The sequence below is a fragment of the Pezoporus occidentalis genome, unplaced genomic scaffold, assembly GCF_034315485.1.
Source record: "Pezoporus occidentalis ecotype Australia unplaced genomic scaffold, CSIRO_AGI_Poc_V1 ctg64, whole genome shotgun sequence".
NCBI lineage: Eukaryota > Metazoa > Chordata > Aves > Psittaciformes > Psittacidae > Pezoporus > Pezoporus occidentalis.
Window position 1 is genome coordinate 3116914 of NW_026915987.1, and position 18365 is coordinate 3135278.

The window sequence follows — 18365 nt, forward strand, 5'->3', positions numbered from 1 at the left end:
ATGCAGCTCCTCACTGGAGCATTCAGACCCTTCATGTTAACACATAAAATATATCAAGTTGCTCATTGAGTAGGCAAGAGCAAGTTCTATCCGCTCTTTGCCTTTGTTATTAAAGAGGCCAAATCCCTGCTGCAAGATGCTCAGCTGGTAAAATCTGTCAGAAGATCCAAGCTCAGGGGTCTAAAAGCTGCAGAATTTGGGTCTCAGATCTTCACAGCCCAGAGAATTAATTCAACCCCAAAAGGCAAAGGAGTCTTAGGACAAATCCCTGCCGCTCACTTGCAAGTTTGGAAGCGCAGTGCTGAAATCAGCTGGCTGTATGCAGAATGAGATGGCAGGAAACCAGAGCATAGCAAGGGCAAGAGCCACAGACCACAGGGAAACAGGGGAAGGAAATATTGCCGAGAAAAGCTTGTAACACCCCAAAAGGTACAGAGCCCCTGTGGCTGTAAGGTGATGTTATCGTGACACTCACTTGGGATTCCTGACACGAGCTTCAGGGGTCGCAACACTCGGACGGCTCGCAGGGTCCGCAGGTCAAAATCAGTCCCAGCGGTTGCTAGAATCCTAAATGCAAAAGAGGAGAGAGGGGGGAAATTGACATTAAATACAAATTCCTCTTTCCAAAGCATGGATAAGTAAAACCTGGGAACATTCAAGCTGCTTTAAACTTTCCACCTGTGATCACACTGCAGATTGAGTCCACTGAAAACCATCAACTCACATGCTCTTCCAGAGCTGCTGAGCCTTGCTCCGACTATAAAAATTCACAATATCTGCTTGATATGAGGCCATTTATACACAAACAGCAGGCCTGGCTTGGGCCATTAAAGAGCAGCACCTTGTGCTTATAGGAAAGCATACACCATTTTCAGAAGGAATGTTAAGCTAGAAATGAGCTTTTCCCTATAATGAATTCAGAAATCCCTCGAGTACTGATGTCTGGCATTTCCTAATATCTGAAGCAGTTCCCAGTTATACAATTTACTCTGTGTGTGCAACATTAATTTTTGTTCAGAGCAGCTTATTTGAGGAGAATATCCAGAGAGCAGGGAGCAAGTGTTTCTTCTGATCTGCAGTAACTCTGGTTAGAAACATAGCCCCAAAACAGAGCGACCCTTCAAAACGTAAGTGCTCTGCACAGAAAATGAAACGGCTTCACTGTTCTAGGGCACAGCAAAGGAGGAAATCTTGTCACACAAGTCACAATGATGGAAACTCCTTAAGTGAAGACCCTGCCAGGCACAGTACCCCACAGAGAGCAAGGCAAAACTGCCTTCATTAATTACCACAGAACTTCCCATGATGCTTCAACAAAACTATTCTTGATTTAAAACAGAGGTCCCCTAACACTAACACAGCCCACAGCAAAAGGCTTCCCACCAGCTCCCCATCAACTGCACCCTTTAAAGTGATTATAGCAACTGCCATGAGGTTTTGCCAGGTTTGCTCCCAGGTGGAAGTGGCCGAGCAACCAGCCCACTAGTGGGGTCTGCGAGCCCCAGCCACTTGGTACCCTGCATAAGAGATGCCACCACTTCGTTAACTACAACTGCTGAAAGCACTGCCTGGGCAGACCCAACCTTGACCATAATCAGACATTTTGCCAACCCTTCCCCAGGAGTTACTGCAGCAGGAGGGACCTGGAAACCTGGCTGGAAAGTGGGATTCCAGAGCTGCCATGGACAGAGCTAGAGGGAGGATGCCAGGCTCGGACAATGAATCCTAGGTAGTTCTATGGGGCTTAAGCATCCAGCGCAGCAAGTGTCCCATACTGGAGCAGAAAGATGCTCTGAGAAGCGCAGAGCACCCATGATGTATCTGCACCTCCCCAGGAGCCCTTTCTCTTGGCTCCTGATAACTGACTGATGAGCATTCAGCAAAGTGGCCAGTTGCCATAAAAAAATACAAGAGAAAGCAGAGTTTTTCAAGAGGAGAGATACAGTTCTGCTCTGCAACACGTATCACACAGGATGCCTGGCAAACTCGGCAGGGCAGGACGTGGCTACAGTCAGATAAAAACCCTGTCCTTGACTTACTGACTGACTTAGCACCGCTGCCAAGCATGGGCCAGGGAAGTGCAGGATCAGCATTGCTGTGCGGAAAGGGCCAGACTCCATCAGCAGGAGGTGCTGGAGATCAGGAAAAAAGCATGCTGAGATGTTGGATGGCAAGAGAGGCAGCAGCAAGCCAGGACCCGAGGAGCAGAGGATCTCTTCTGTAGGACACCTGTTCCTACAGTTTCACAACCAGAAAATTCACATTACATCAGCTCTGTCGCTGCAGTTTGAACATAAAGCAACAGGAGACATTTAAAACCAAGAACCATCACACGCAGAGAATTCTAATTCCATCTTCTGCACCCGTGCCAGTGATTACATTCCTCTTCTTCCCTCCACCCTCACGACTTAATTGCTCACTTATACACCTCAGCAGTCTGGGAACAGCACACACTCCAAGTCAAAAGATAATCTTCAACATCCACCTTGGATGTTGCTACTAACAGCGCAATTAGTCTCCAGTGAGCTAAGATGGATTTGTGCTTGTCATTAGGCAGAGGCCTGGTTCCTGGTGCAAGCTGAGGGGTGCTTGGTACTTCATCTTTCTCTTTCTAAATTCAGAAAGGAAATGGGAGTGAATGGGGGACACCATCAATTAGTCCCATGGTGCCAGTAAACGTTCCAGTGGCTGGGGGTCTTCATTCCAGTCTTGTCTTCCTAAATAGGCTTGATGCTGAAAACAATCGGCTTCAACTGCACAACATCCTAATCTCTCCACCCAAACCAAGACCCCTAATCCTTCACTAACTCCCACGTCACCAGCACAGTGATCCTCTTGCTAACCTGCACAGCCCAGCATCTCCCACAGCTGGAGAGCTGGTCCAAGGATCCTTTCAAATCACACTTGAATCGTGCAAAGCATCCATGACTGTACAGCTAAGCTGTCACTGCTACATCTGCACATGAATCAGCCACTCCTGTAAAACAATACAGCCCTGGCCAGGTTTTGCCTAGAGAGAATAAAAACCACAGCTGCCTCCAAAAAAAAAAACATGTTTGGGGGAAGAAACAGAAGGCCACAGGGACGAGATGCTGGCTCTAGGTCTAAAAATTCACATTTGAGCCTTGCAGGTAAAGGAGATAGGAGGTGAGAAAACCCAAGTGGGCATCCAACATGTTCCATAGAGTCATACAATCATAGAATGGTTTGGGTTGGAGAGGAGCTTAAGACCATCCAGTTCCAAACCACCTGCCATGGGCAGGGACACCTCACACTAGACCACATTGCCCAAGGCTCTGTCCAACCTGGCCTTGAACACTGCCAGGGATGGAGCATTTACCACTTCTTTGGGGAACCTGTTCCCATGCCTCACCACCCTCAACAGAGAAGAACTTCTTCCTTATATCTAACCTGAACTTCCTTAGCTGTCCCAGGGTGGAGATGGTGCCTTTTCTCACTGCAAAACCAAAGCTAATTTACAGCTGCTCAGAGTTTCATTCCTCTAAACCATTCAGCCATGCATGGAAGAATGCCCCAGTGAGGGAAATATCTGCCTAAGTGGAATCTTTCTGGTTTACCTTCTACCCTACTCCAGCTGAAAGCTCACAGCAGCCACTGTGAGTTAGGCCAGAGCAAGTCAGAAATGATCATTAAAAATAAGAGGAATAGAGAGATCAACTGAACTGGCTGACAAGCACGTCCTGGCAATCCCACCAAAGCATCCCTGGCTGCACAGCCAACAGCTGGGAACAAAGCAGAGGTGAGGGGTGAGCCAGTGATGGAAATCTGCAGTGAAAGGTAAAAAAAAAACACAACACAAGCAGCAAAAGAGAAGATATTAGGAGAAAACCTCACAAAGATGAATAAATGGTTTGATCTACGGCTCTTTTTGTATCTTAACAGGTTGCACACGCACACAGATTTGGTAGGCTTAGGATGTTGTCTTTGGTAGTGCTTCAAGTATTTAAGTGCAACAAAATCTCATTAGATAAGTTCTTCCATGTAATTTGACTTTATACAAGCAGGATGGCTGACCATTAAACCATTCTTGTTCATAGAGAGGGGTCAGCCTGGAGAAGAGAAGGCTTCTGAAGGGGAGACCTGAGAGCAGCTCCAGTGCCTAAAGGGGCTGCAGGAAAGCTGGAGAGGGGCTTGGGACAAGGGCCTGTAGGGACAGGCCAAGGGGAATGGCTTTAACCTGCCAGAGGGGAGACTGAGATGAGCTCTTAGGCAGAAGCTCTTCCCTGGGAGGGTGCTGAGGCGCTGGCACAGGGTGCCCAGAGAAGCTGTGGCTGCCCCATCCCTGGCAGTGTTCAAGGCCAGGTTGGACACAGGGGCTTGGAGCAAGCTGCTCTAGTGGAAGGTGTCCCTGCCCGTGGCAGGGGTTGGAGCTGGAGGAGCTTTAAGGTCCCTTCCAACATAAACCGGTCTGTGGTTCTATGATGTGCTGCTATGGAGGATCTGAGCACACATCTTGCCAGCCCAGCAGTGGCTCAGCACTGCTGCAGCCATTCCTCACTTTCACAATAACTTGGCTAAACACTGCTTTCTGTACCACCACCTCCACTAACATGGTCTGACTGACATCTGCTTCCAGAGACCAGACTGAATTGATCATAAATGCCTGATAACTTTTCTTCTAGCAAAGCCTGGAATGAATTATAAGACCAGCTTATTCCTTTGGGTATAAAAGAAAGCAAGGAATAAACGGGAAGTTCCTGTCCTGAATGCTATACTAACATAAATAATTAGCAAGCAATCTCTTAAAGTACCTCGGAGCTCAGGATTTCTGTGTAGTGGCTCAGCAAGACACACATGCTGTCTTACAACACTGCACTTTTTACAGCTACCCGGTAACAAAGCTCCTTCCTGAAGCCCTGCCCAAAGAAAATGCCTTGAAACCCATTTACGCTTAGCCCCAGATCTCTGAATCCTGAGGACTGGAGGAGGGAAAAGCCAATCCTGCTCCTCAGAATCATCCCCAACTTGTCCTCCTCCTGCCTTAATTGCCTTTTGTGGATTTCATAGAGTTATATTAATCCCAACCTGGTTTGGGTTGGAAGGGACCTTAAAGTTCATTCAGCTCCAACCCTTGCCACGAGCAGGGACACCTTCCACTAGAGCAGCTTGCTCCAAGCCCCTGTGTCCAACCTGGCCTTGAACACTGCCAGGGATGGGGCAGCCACAGCTTCTGTGGGCACCCTGTGCCAGCGCCTCAGCACCCTCACAGGGAAGAGCTTCTGCCTAAGAGCTCTTCTCAGTCTCCCCTCTGGCAGGTTAAAGCCATTCCCCTTGGCCTGTCCCTACAGGCCCTTGTCCCAAGCCCCTCTCCAGGTTTCTTGTAAGCCCCTTCAGGCATTTTAAGACTATTATAAGGATCCATTCCAGTTTTTCCAGATGATCTCTTTGGGAGCAGATGACAGAGGTGTTTTGTATCTCCCCCAAGGCAGGAAGAGGAGGAGAAACAGAAACACAGATGTCCCAAGTGAGAACCAAGAAGAAATGATCAAAAATACAGAGCTTTCTATACATATCTCTGCTTGTAGGAGCAATCACACCATGGGTCCAGCCTCAGCAAAGAGCAGCTGTGAGGCCCCACTCAGCACACACATGTATCTGCAGGTGATGGAGCACGTTTTCCTCCCAGTACCATGGTATCACTCTCTATAATTCACAACAGAGGCAGCATGAGATGTGTAGCAGAGACCTGGATCTGGCTGCAAGTTCAGTAGCTTCAGTGTGTCTGCCTGTTAGCAGATAACATACAGCTACAGCTAAAACCAGCAGGATCAATAACTAAGAATGATTAACACTTCCAAGGGGTTCTCACCACTGGACAACACCAGTGCCAGGGCAGGTCCTGCTAGAGTAGGAACCGCTGGCATAAACTGCGGGTATTTTTTATGTCACCTTGCTATTTATTACAAACTCTAGTCCTAGGAAGTGGACACAGGGATTTTTTCCAGAAACCTTATCCCAAGCACCCATTCCTGAGAACCAGATCAATCTCTTCAGTGGATTAGGAGAAAGGATAAATACCCACCAGACAGCTGCCCTCAAATAAAAGATAAAGGTAGCCAGCTGCACAGCAGCTGTCCTATGAAAAGAAACAGCAACCACCACTTCCTACCCACATACTGAACCCCAGCTGATGCGGATACTTTGGCAGCATCAATCCCAAAACCTCTGATAGATGTACAGAAAACTCCAGTAAATCACCCCCATTCCCAGGGCCTGACTCTGGGCATAGGCTGACAATGTTGAACAAGCCCCAGTGACACCCAAGAAATGGGAACTAACAGGAAAAATGAATAAAACTAAGATCTTCATCAATATTGGCTGACTAGTTTAAAGACACTTCCCCCATCATCTATGGGCAGCCTGGAGGCTGACTGTTGCCTCTATCTGTGTCTCTTGCCCACCCAATCCTTCCTGATTACCCCACCCCAGGGGGTGAAGCAGGTCCCTAACTCCCTGTGGAGCTGTCACCACCACCAGGATCACTGTTGTGGTGTTCATGGAAGCTGGCAACCCAAGGGGAAAACCTGCAAGGTCCTTCTGATCCCACACCACTGCGAGAACACTTGGGAATTTTACAGTAAAACTTAAATGGAAAGAAATAATTCTTTTGAAAACAGAGATTCTATGGAAAATACTCTTTTCTCTCTCTCAAAAAAAAAGGCCCATAAAATCCATTCTAAGAAGCTGGGCTTTTTATCTGGTGTGTTCCTTTCAAAAGCATATGCAGAACATTAAAAATTTATGAAGATATATATTCTTCATTTCTCCCCCCCCCCCCCCCCCCCCCAACTATTCGCCATGGAAGGCTGCTCTGCTGCTGCTTTCTGAGCATTTTAACCCCAAATCAGCACACAGCACATTTCTGACTGCAGCTGGCAAGACTTTCCAGGACAGGAATACCAACAGCACACCAACAACCACAGGGCAGCCACTGGCCTCACTGTGCACATCACAGCCTTTGAATTAATGGTGCTTATCTGGAAACACCAACTGCCTCAGCATCCACCCTGCACAATGGCCAGGAACCATCTACCCATCCAGGAGATCCTGTGATGAGTGGAGGTGGCCACCAAGAGAGAGCTTCCTATCAGGGAAGCTTCTGCCCAAGTGAATGTCTGTGAGGGCTGGACCCCGTGTTCCTGGGCGGAGGAGGGTGCAAGAATCACCTGCACAAGGGGAGCTCCAGTGGAGTCAGGCAGCGGGTGGAGGAGTTACAGGAGGAAAACAGCACATCCTGATGGATTAGGAAGGGGAATAAGAAACAGGGTGTTACTGGAAACATTGCAAGAAGAAATATTAGGTCCTCATGCCACTGACCTCCAAGGACTACGGAACATCAACAGCAAACAGAAATCACAGTGGAGAAGGAGGCACCATAATCTCTAGCATGGCAAAAGGACATCACTTGCCCCCATTCCCTCATATATACCAACCAGCAACAGATAACAATGCCTTGGCAGCAGATGAAGCCAATGAGCATGATTCACAGGGAAAAACCACACCAGCTGCACACACTAGAAGCCAAAGAAGGATGTGGTAAGTGTTAGTAGTGGGTGTCTGTCTGCTGAGAGGCACCTCAGCTGCAGTGCAAATCAAAATGGGTATTTTTCACCGTCTTCACTCCCCAGTGCCTACTGAAGACATTGCTCAGTGTTAGGCTGGTGACATGGTCTGGCTGATTTCCTTACCTTGGACTTGAAGGTGGAGGAACCTAGCCAAGGGGTGCCCATGAACCAGCCCCTCGGGTGCAGGCAGGATTGCCCAAGCCTGGCTTGTGCTCAGACTGCAGCTACACCATGTCAGTCCTGCTGCTCCCTCCTTCTCCCAGCCGCAGCACAGACCTGCATGCAAACGGTGACCAGAGGAGCTGGAAGGATGCCCCTTTTCTCTCAGTTTGGTTTCATGGTGTATGAGCTTTATCTTGACTACCAAAGACCGCATCAACACCAGGTCTGAACCGATAAGTAAATCTGGCATGCTAATTGTACCGTTTAATTTATGGCACTACCAGGTCCATCTCTTGGCTGCATCACTCCACACTGGAGATTTCCCAATCCCTCCCATAGTCCCTCCCATGTGAAAGGGCTCAGCTTACCAGCTCTCTGCCTCTGCTTTAGATGACCAACACCAAGTCTAAGGATCTAATTGGATACCTGCAAATTGCTTTGAGCAACCTGGTCTAGTGGGAGGTATCCCTGCCCATGGCAAGGGCTTGGAATTAGATGGTCTTCCAACTCAAACCAGTCTGTGATTCTATGATATTATGTCTAAGCCAACTCCTTCACTTCAAATCACATCTACAACACAATGTCCTGGGTCCCAGTCCTTAACGAAAGCCCATTCAGAGCAACTCAGTCTGGTCCCCTTGCTCAGAAAAAAACACGCTGGTCTCATAATCAACTGTATTTTTCAACACAGCCTCTCTATGGTGAAGGGTAAACCTCTCTTTAGCTGTAACATGAAGAGAACAGAAGGCAAAATAAAATACACTGAGGGAATAACAATATTCAACAGAATGGGGTTGCTCTGCTTCAGAGGCACAAACAGCCAATTCATTCCTTGGTCTCACTTTTAAGAGCCTTTTGCAGCCAGCATTTAATTTGCCACCAGCCTTCCGCATACAGAGCTGCCCAGATATGAACACAACTCTCCTCCTCTTTTATGGCAAAAATGCTTGAGATTCCTGGGAGGAGATGAAGCAAAATGAGAGCAGAATTCCCCCCCCCTTAAAACCACCTGCAACCTACTTTCCTGACTGTAATTCCTGAGCCAGATTCCAGGGAGAAGACAAGGAGAGGAGCATCTGTAGACACTCCTCTGCTCCAGCAAGACACACAACAACCAAGCAGTATGCGACTCCCAGACAAAACGAGTGAGGTTTCGCAGTGTGCAGGGAGTTGAGAGCTTGGCTTCTACCCAGGATAGAGGGAGATATTTTGGTTATGAGGCAATTGCTCAAATAAGCCCTTGCTGCTTCTGAGCAGGAGAGATGTGAACATGCCACACCACGGAGCAGAAAAGGAGGCTCATTCGCAATAAGCAATGAGAGCTAGCAGGAAAAAGCACATGTCCAAAACATTTTAGTGAGCTCACGCTGGGAAAACTGAGCACAGAGGAGTTAAAACCATCCTGCACTTCACTGTGGCTGCAAAGTAGGTCATACCTTGAGCCTCACTACATTAACATTACAAAGGAGAGAAGAGGCTGCTTTCTGTCCTTGGAAATGGGCATCCCAGAATTTTTTCCGGGCATCAGAGGATGCGCAGAGCAGGAGCTGGGAGCTCAAAGTGCTCTCCTGGAGAGGTGTTCCACAGTGCACCCCATGGTCTCTTGGGTATGGGCAAGCTATGAGGGGGGTTAACTCAGTAGCAGACTGAGAGGTGAGGGGAATTTCAGGGTGAGCAAAAATGGTTCAAGTATTTTTACTTGGGGAAAGATGAGAGCAATGAATCATAGAATGGGTTGGAAGGGACCTTAAAAATCATCTAGTTCCAGCCCCCTGTTAGGGATTGCTTGCTTCATTTGTCAAGTTCTAAAATTAAGCATTCTGACTTTTAATGTGTTTTCCCTCTTAGTGCAAGTAATTCCTGTCAAGCCTGCAAATATTTCTGACTTGATTTAAACCTGACATTTTCCTGAAAAATACAACCCCCCAGTTGCTGTGTGTATGAAAAATGCCACCCAAACTAGACACCACGTTTCACTGCCATGCAGGTCTGAAGGAACATGACTTTGGTATGTACTAGTTGGTGGTTTGAAATCGGGCAAAGGACAGGGGACACTGGGAAGGTTACTGGGGTTAATCTTTCTGCCAGGTGGGCTAGCAGGGCAGCACATCACTGCAGGAGGCAAGAGGTCCAAATCACCAAAAACACATCTCAACCTTCCTTCCTTATAGTACCCATGAAATGAGAACCTCCTTGCCAGACCGCCCTGGGAACGGTGATGAAATCTGTGTTCTTTGGAACCAGAACCACATCACCCTCTGCACATGGCCAGTCCCCAGTTCAAGAGTTAAGAAGAAAATGTCATCATTATCAAATGACACTGATGTTTAACAGGCAAGGCAAAATGGTTCAGAACAAGAGCTGAAGGCTTCCCTCTTGGGGTGCTGAACTGATGCTGTTGGAGAAGGACTGCAAGTAGAAGCCAGCAAAGGATGGCACAAAAGAGAAAGAAAAACACCTGTCAGGGTGGAAAGAAGACCTCTCATTAGGTTACTGTTGTCTGGTCCTTTCTGTACTTCAGGTTTTGTTTTTCCAAGCCACCAGCTGAACTATGCCCTAGCTTCCAGAGGGAGTGCAGGGAGGGATGGCCTTCCCCTGAGTCCAGCCATCCCACCTTGCCACTGCACTGCTGAATCCTGTAACACACAATCATGGAATGGTTTGGGTTGGAAGAGACCTTAAGATCATCCAGTTCCACCCCCCTGCCACGGGCAGGGTCTCCTTCCGCTAGAGCAGGTTGCTCTAGATTGTTGTAATGATCTAGAGGTGGGCAGATAATGTGCAAGGATAAACACGGAGTACAAAATGACAGCCAAGAACATTAATATAATAAATGGGAAGGTAGAGAATGGAGTTACTTAATTCATGCTGCCACATTTGCACAGTTTTTGTGTTCATTCTCCAGCACTCAACCAGCCAAGTCTCACTGGCACAGCCAAATAGATGACAAAAATGGATCATCAGCATCATCCACACCTGGATGTACTTGTGTACTTGACCAGCTTGAGACCCAAAACCCCCACAAACTGAACCAAGCCATCCTAGCTAGAAGATTCAGCAGGATGTCAAGTGTTCCTGGGTTTTCCTACACCATAGCAAAATACTGGCAATCAACAGATTCCTGCTGCCATCACCACGTCATTGCACCTCTATTCCTGCCTGCTACTTATCATGTTCCTCCCAGCACAAGCACGTGCTACACCCAAGGAGTGACACTCAGTTCATGCTGCCACTTGCATACTGTAGAGGAACACCATCCAGGTGCTAAAACCCAATTTACCAAAGCAGTATCAAAGGGGGTTAGTGGGTGCACAAGCACCCACCACTCCTTCAGCACTTCCTTACAAAGGGAACAGCCACAGTCCCTCTGTGCAGGGAAAGACCCTCACCCTTCTGCTTGATCAGGTTTCTTCCCTTCAGGTAGAGGTTGGCCAGGGAAATGGTTCCTAGCCATTGTTACACGTGGTCACAGGACACTTCAAAAGGCTCAAATGACCCAAACCCCCAACATTTTTCCACCTGCAGAAAGTGCCCTTTGCTCAGAAGGGCAGCATTGCCCGTGGGCACACAAGGAAGCAGCCCCAAAATCAACAAAGCTCTATTAAAAGCCACAAGACCTTTTTTCTCTCTAAAACATATCAGGGCTCTCTATTTGTCTTGTGATTCCTCAGCTTTTCCAGGCAGCCAGGGTCATGTTTTCAAGCTTTAGTCTCAGCCATGAAGAGACACACTTCCAAATAAAAGCTGAAACACTCCTCTTGTCACAGGGATTAATATAAGGCACCAGATATCATCAGACTTGCCATGTAATATCTCTTCGTCCATGCACTCCTCATTGTCACTCCCAAAAGATCTTACTCGCTCTTTCTTAGAATTTTTTGTATCTTTTTTGGCTAGAACTCTCACAGCAAACATGCAATGTTGTTCTAAGGAAAACACAGTTTGCCAAGACATCTAAAATATTGTGTATTCCCTCCATCTGCTTCTGCTAAATAAACCCAGGGCCTTATCTAATATAATGAGGAGATGTTGGCAATAATTGCACAGCCATCTGTACCATGCTTTAAACCTGTTGCAAGCTGGGCTATGGACACGAGGAAGTCACAATTTATTCCTTCTATACTGAAAACAGAAATTGTAAACTTCCCCCCCTTTTTCTTTCAGGGTAATTTAGCCGTATCAGCTCCTATGCTTGGAGAACAGTACATCATGAATGCGACAATTAAACCTCCCCTTTCCCCCCTATTGTGCATAGATGAAGCTCAAGTTCTGCGGCTGGCAAGGTTCAGAGCAAGCCCAGGCGAGTGCTGGTTGCAGCACAGCAGCTTCCAAGGGCTGTTTCTGCCCAGCATAGTGGCAACATAATGCAATACATCTCAGCAATGCCTCCGCACCGTTAGAGATCTGCCTGTGCACAAGCCCTGCTGAGGAGGACCGTCCCAGAGGAGTCTTACCAGAAACTCCAAGGTTTCATTACGAAGCTGAGCAGTGGTGCTCAACTATTTTACACAGGAGTCAAAAAACACCGAGGTCCTGGCGTAAAAGGAATTTAAGAAACACCTTGCTGCCTATGAAACCAAATTACCTGGGTGCACCCAGGTACATGTTGGCTGGGAATCAAGATGCTCAGAGAACACAGCATAGCTGCTGCATGCTCAGGAGGCAACATTCAATGGCTACAAGGATCACCCGAACACCAGTCCAACACATGCCCATGATCATGCCCGTCCTCCTTTCCTCCTTCTCCACCATCCATACTGCAGCTGCCCACTCTTCTGCTATTTTACCTACCCTTTTTCATCCACCAGACACGATAACCCCCTTCCCAAAACAAACACGAGCGCACGGATGCGCAGTCAGCAATGGGAGCATGCAGTGCCACCAGGTCCCATAGAGCAGAACGTGTGGGACCTCAGGGGCAGAGCAATGTCGCTGGTGCATGGAAGAGACATCTTTGTAACAGGATAGGGGCATGTTCTTAGATTAATTCTTAGCTCAGATAACAGAGGCTTTTCCTCTCCGCTGGGCTGTTAAGAACTCTGGAATCACTGCAGATAAAAGCCAGGCAGCATTTTCATCCTAAACTCAATGTTTCTGGGCTGTATAATCCAGCCATTGAAAAATACATGCTCTGGGCTAAAACGCTAACATACCAGGTCCCAGCAAGCAGCAAATGTTTGAGTTTCACAGATTTCCAGAGCAGCCCCTTTGAGCCTATCGGGCAGTTCCAAGCTGGACAAGTGGAGATGGAAGCTGTAGATTTCCAGGGGATGCTGCACTTGTATCAGTCATGGGTTTCAGAGCTTCATTTCACTCCACTGACCAGACAGGCAAGTTTGCCAGTGGGCTGGAGCCATCTGAAATCCAGGCAGACAGCAGCAGGCACCAGAGAAGACTGTTCATTGGCACCACTGGTCTGCTGCAGCAAGTTTTCTTTGTGAAAAGACAGACCTGAGTTACTGGGCAGGAGAAAGATCAGTGTGGAATTTCTTAGACAGCTGCAGAAGAGATGAGAAGCATCCCATGGTTCACAGCATCTTTCTGACAAGGAGAATATAGCACTGAGGGCTTTGGGATGTAGGCCAACAGCATCAGAAGCTTTTTGTTGATGCAGCCTATTGCTGTGAAATGGTCCAGAAAACCCCCCTAGCTTTTCAGCACCAGAGTTAAGTGTTTCGTTAGGAGCTAAATCATTCCAGGCTTGCCTCTACAGCAGCAGAGAAAAGCATAAGCACAGGAAAAGAAACCAAAAGCAGTAGTGGCAGTCTCTGCTGTCCAAAGTGCATGGGTCAGGTGGAACAAGGAGTAGCAAGAGTGGCTTTAAGACCTGACAAATTTAATTATTGAGAGAGCAAGACAAGTCACTGTTTCACTCCATGCTGCTGTTTTTAATTTATAATATACCCCTCCTGCTTAAGCTGTGCTTTTTAGGAAGGAGGTGCTTCATATTTTACTTGGTTTAAATCCTAAGGGGCTGGTAGTACCCAGCTCTGGTCCCTGCCCATTCAGTTCCTCTCCTGGCCTGGATATCCTGTCTCATTTAATCACCCAACTTGGTTGAGATTTTCCCCAGAAATGCAGTGCTGGGGCTGCACCCACCAGGGAACCACCTCTGGGGTCTCCCTCAGACCTCTGAGCGCTCTCCCACTCCATTGGCATTACGCTGAGTTTGCACAGAGCAGCCCATTGTCGAGATAACATTAAGCTCCAACCAGGGAAGATGCAGGGAGAGGCAGTGTGCTTTCCAGAGTAAGCATTTCTGACATTTGCTTAGTCATCTCCTTCCCTCCAGTTTGATATGCCGAGTGATTCCTTCCTCCAGTAGTCCTGGAAACAGCAGAAGGAGGCAGCTCCAGATGTGCACGTAGCAGCTCCAGGCACGGGCTGCTGCTGTGAGGTGGCACTGGGCTTTGTCCCATCCTCATCACCACCAAGTCTATCTTCCCACAGCACACAGGTGAACAACTTCACTTGGTAATTCCTCCATCAATCCTCAAGCCAGGGCACTGGGATGCTGACAGAGGGCTGGGAATGAAATGCACCCAGACACCAAGGTCTGCGGAGACACCAGCAGGGAGAAGCACCTAAACAAAGTTTACTTCCTCCTTCCATCAGTGCCCCAGCTTGTCTGGGGACCTTTAGCAACTTGCTCTGCTTTCTTCCTGTTTCCATTCTGCTTTCCCCAACTTCCCTGGACCAGTCCATAGCTCAGGCCAGACGCTGCCAAGAGCTCTGCAGCACTCAGCACCCAGCACAAGGGCATTGCCATTATGTTTGAGAGCTCTAAGCACTACCTCAATTAAAAGAAACAGCAGAAGAAAGCACAAAACACTGCATTCTGTAACTGCTCCATTAAGAGCAGCCCTGACAAAATGCAAATAGAGGGCACCTTAGTGGCAATAATTGAAGCAAATCAGGAATCACTGCTAGTTCTCAGAAAAAGCACTCAGCAAAAGAAGGGGGGTTTGTGCTGAAGAATGCCTTTTTTCCACCAAAAAATGTTTGTTTTCAGGGAAACATCACTTTCAGTTTTACAGTGGGAAATCATGAATCTTTTTGGTTTCGTTTTGATTTCAAATACGACTTGAGATTTTATTTTGATTTGGTTGGGTTTAACTGCAATGATACTGTAAAGCTTGGCTGAAAGCAGGCATTTCCACTTAAAATCGGGTTGAAACCTCCAAGGGGAAGCTATCTTTTGAAACAAAAACTTCTGGAACCAGGAGTTTTCCTCCACTATTTCTCACTAGGGAAAAACCTGGATTTCCAGGCAGCCTTCCTTCGAGCCTGGAGGGAGCCTGTCCTCACCCCAAGTTAGCTCATACCCCCTTCCCATAGGATATGGAGTGGGGTCCGAGTATTTGACATGGAGACAATTGTTTGGCTGCATCTCCCTCACCTTCAGAGCCATGTGGGAGAGCTGGGGCAGCAGGTCACCCCATGAGATGCCCATATGTGCCAGCACTGCTCGTGCACAGCCACTGACCCCAGCTGGACGGCTCAAGGAATCCCACTCACCCCTTCAGCTGCTGATGGCTCAGATAAGTGGTTGCACTTTGATATTTATATGAGTGTGCTGCTTGTCACAGCAGCCCACAGTAAAACACATTTCTGGCAGGCAAGGAAACGCCTTTGGTTTCTTGCAGCTTGTTGAGAAGCACAGATTCGTGGCAGAGGGATTGGAACTAAATGATCTTAAGGTCCTTTCCAATCCTAACTATTCTATGATTCTATGCTGGCCCTTTTCTATTGTTGAGAGATTCCCCAGTGGAATCCCAGCCTGGTTTGGGTTGGAAGGGACCTTAAAGCTCCTCCAGCTCCAACCCCTGCCACGGGCAGGGACACCTTCCACTAGAGCAGCTTGCTCCAAGCCCCTGTGTCCAACCTGGCCTTGAACACTGCCAGGGATGGGGCAGCCACAGCTTCTCTGGGCACCCTGGGCCAGCGCCTCAGCACCCTCACAGGGAAGAGCTTCTGCCTAAGAGCTCATCTCAGTCTCCCCTCGGGCAGGTTAAAGCCATTCCCCTTGGCCTGTCCCTACATCCCTTGTCCCAAGCCCCTCTCCAGCTTTCCTGCAGCCCCTTCAGGCACTGGAGCTGCTCTCAGGTCTCCCCTTGAGGAGCCTTCTCTTGTGCAGGTGGAACCAGCCCAGCTCTCTCAGCCTGGCTCCAGAGCAGAGCTGCTCCAGCCCTCGCAGCATCTCCATGGCCTCCTCTGGCCTCGCTCCCACAGTTCCACATCCTTCTTGTGCTGGGGCTGCAGAGCCCCCCTAGCCTGGCATGGTACAGTGGTAATGGCACGAAAGCTCAGTCAGACACAAAGGCAGATTGCTGAGAAAGAGCAGGGATTCAAGGTGGGCTTTGCATCATCGGGTTAAGGAGGGGACTGGGAGTGAATGCAACACTGGGGGCAAGTAATACTGAATGCACACGCATCCTGGCCATTTCCATCCCAGTCCTCAACACCTCTGCCTGAGCCACAAACTCATCCTCACATCCTGTTTTTCCAGCTTAAATAGTTTCAAACTGACCTGACAGGTCTTCCCATCCCCCCAAGCCTCCTGGATTTTGGGCACAAGCTCTGCCAAAGACCACAGTGGTGAGCCCAAAACAAGGAGAAAGCTGAGACCAGCAAATTCATTACATCAGTGAGTGTCCCCACAGCAAGATTTTGAACTCCTTTACATAGAAATGAGAGGCTGGACCTGCACACGCAGCTACATCCAACCCCTTGAATTCAGTGACAGTCACAAGAGCTGAACCCGCACGGTTCCCATCTCCCTGACCCAGCTGCAGGAAGGAAGGCATTTTTCCCCTTTTTCATTTCCCTCTCATTACAATTTTCTCCCTTGTTACACAAATGAGACAGCAGAATTTTAATGCCTCTTATGTTCTGTGAAACATAACAGCAATCGGTATCACTCTGACCTTTTCAGTGCTTTATAATTCCATCAGCTGTCCAGATCAGCTCTTCCCTTCTCCGTGCTCAGCCAGGGTGAGCAGAGCAGAGGTGAGAGCACCACTGCTGCTCAGAGTGAAACAGCAAGGAGGCTTTCCTGGTGGGACAGGACCAGGAGCTGTCTTCTATAGCATCAGCCCTTGGTATGGGATCAGCTAAAGGCAGAGGGTTGGAAGCAGGAGGCTGATAACGGGCCCCTGCTATGCATCCCGTAGCCGATGGCATCAGGATGGAGAGGAGAGCACAGTGCCCCATGGAGGTCCCAGGGATGTAGATGTGACTTTTGAAAGCCTGAGGAAGACAGCAATAGAAAAGCAGCACAGCAAACACATTCTCTTGGTATCACCAGCTGGGAAATGGAGATACAGTGAAGTCCCGTGCCTCAACACAATGAGCACCACAAAGACCAGCTCAGACCCAAGCCCATAAACCCAGACTATTTCCCAAACATTAATTCAAGTGCCTTCTGCTTGCTGCTCTAGGGTTTGCATCCTCCCCATCCAAGCAGGAACCTGTCATTCCCATCCCTGCACCTCCACAGTGACAGAAGGGACTGCTCAAAGAAGAGTGCTGACAGACCAGGCCACACAACAGCCCCAGTGGAGAAACTGCTTCCTGCACACATCAATCAGGTCAAACCTTCTCTGTGCTCCAAATCCACAGCTCAATTCACATCAGACTGTGGCACCCCAGCCGTGGACGGCACCATCTCTGAACACAAACTCACACACAGGGTGGTGCATCTCCACCCAGGCTGCTTAAGCAGCTCAAAAGGCTTCTCCCCCTTTTCCTTCCTCTTCCCCAGTTGTTTAACCTGAAATCTTCTCTAACAAACTCCCCCCACTGCAGGGAGAAAATGGCTCTGGCTGCCATAGGCAAGTGATAAGCCAGCAGATTTTAATCCTTGCCTGTTATTGTATTGCCACGAGGAGTACACGGATTGAGATAAAAGGCTCACCAGCCCAGCCATAACGATATTAGAAAGGCAATTATCTCCTTCGCCACCCGACTTTGTGCTTTCTTTCTATAATGAAGTTTCCAGCTAATGCTCGCAGTGACAGGACCAGCCACCACTAATTCACTGGGAAATGTAGAAGCTAATTGTTCAGCACATGAGGAGCAGCAGATCAAGGCTGCTTGAGAAACAAAAGGAAGAAAGGAGCAGCGGAGCCTCCTGCTTCTTCTTCAAGGGAAGAAGAAAGGAGCAGGGGAGCAGGAGCAGATGAGAGCTCCTGGCTGTTGATGATGCTCATGCCCCATCACAAAGCTGGTCCTAGAGTACCTTCAGGCTTTCCACTGTGGACGTCAGCACCCCAAACCACAGCAGCATGCTCTCAAATACACATTTGCTTCAATGCACCTGCCCCATGGATCCTGCTTTTTCAGACTGTTCCCAAACCATCAGGAGGGCTAAGGGGATGCTAAAATGAAGACACAGCACTTGTTGAACCCAGTAACTAGCACTGGAGAGTAAGCAGAGTGCCATCCCATAATCACCAAAGTAGCTCACTGTGTTACTGGCTGTAGATGGCAGGTTACAAATGGAAAGGAAAACAGAGGCACAGAGCAGAAAAGGGACTTTGGTGTCCCCAATGTCACCCCCATTCAACTCCACCCAAATGGTCTCTGTGAACTCAGACCAAAGCTGCTTTTGGTCTA

General features: G+C 48.4%; 1 protein-coding gene across 11 annotated transcripts in view; it reads right to left on the reverse strand.

The window, feature by feature from the left end:
- Positions 1-18365, reverse strand: part of CACNA1B (calcium voltage-gated channel subunit alpha1 B) — a 297873-nt gene that overhangs the window by 197319 nt on the left and 82189 nt on the right. For all 11 annotated transcript variants that reach the window (XM_062640317.1, XM_062640320.1, XM_062640316.1 and 8 more), the window contains one exon: positions 476-567. In XM_062640317.1, coding sequence (XP_062496301.1) covers positions 476-567 — 92 coding nt within the window. The remainder of the gene's footprint in view (positions 1-475; positions 568-18365) is intronic.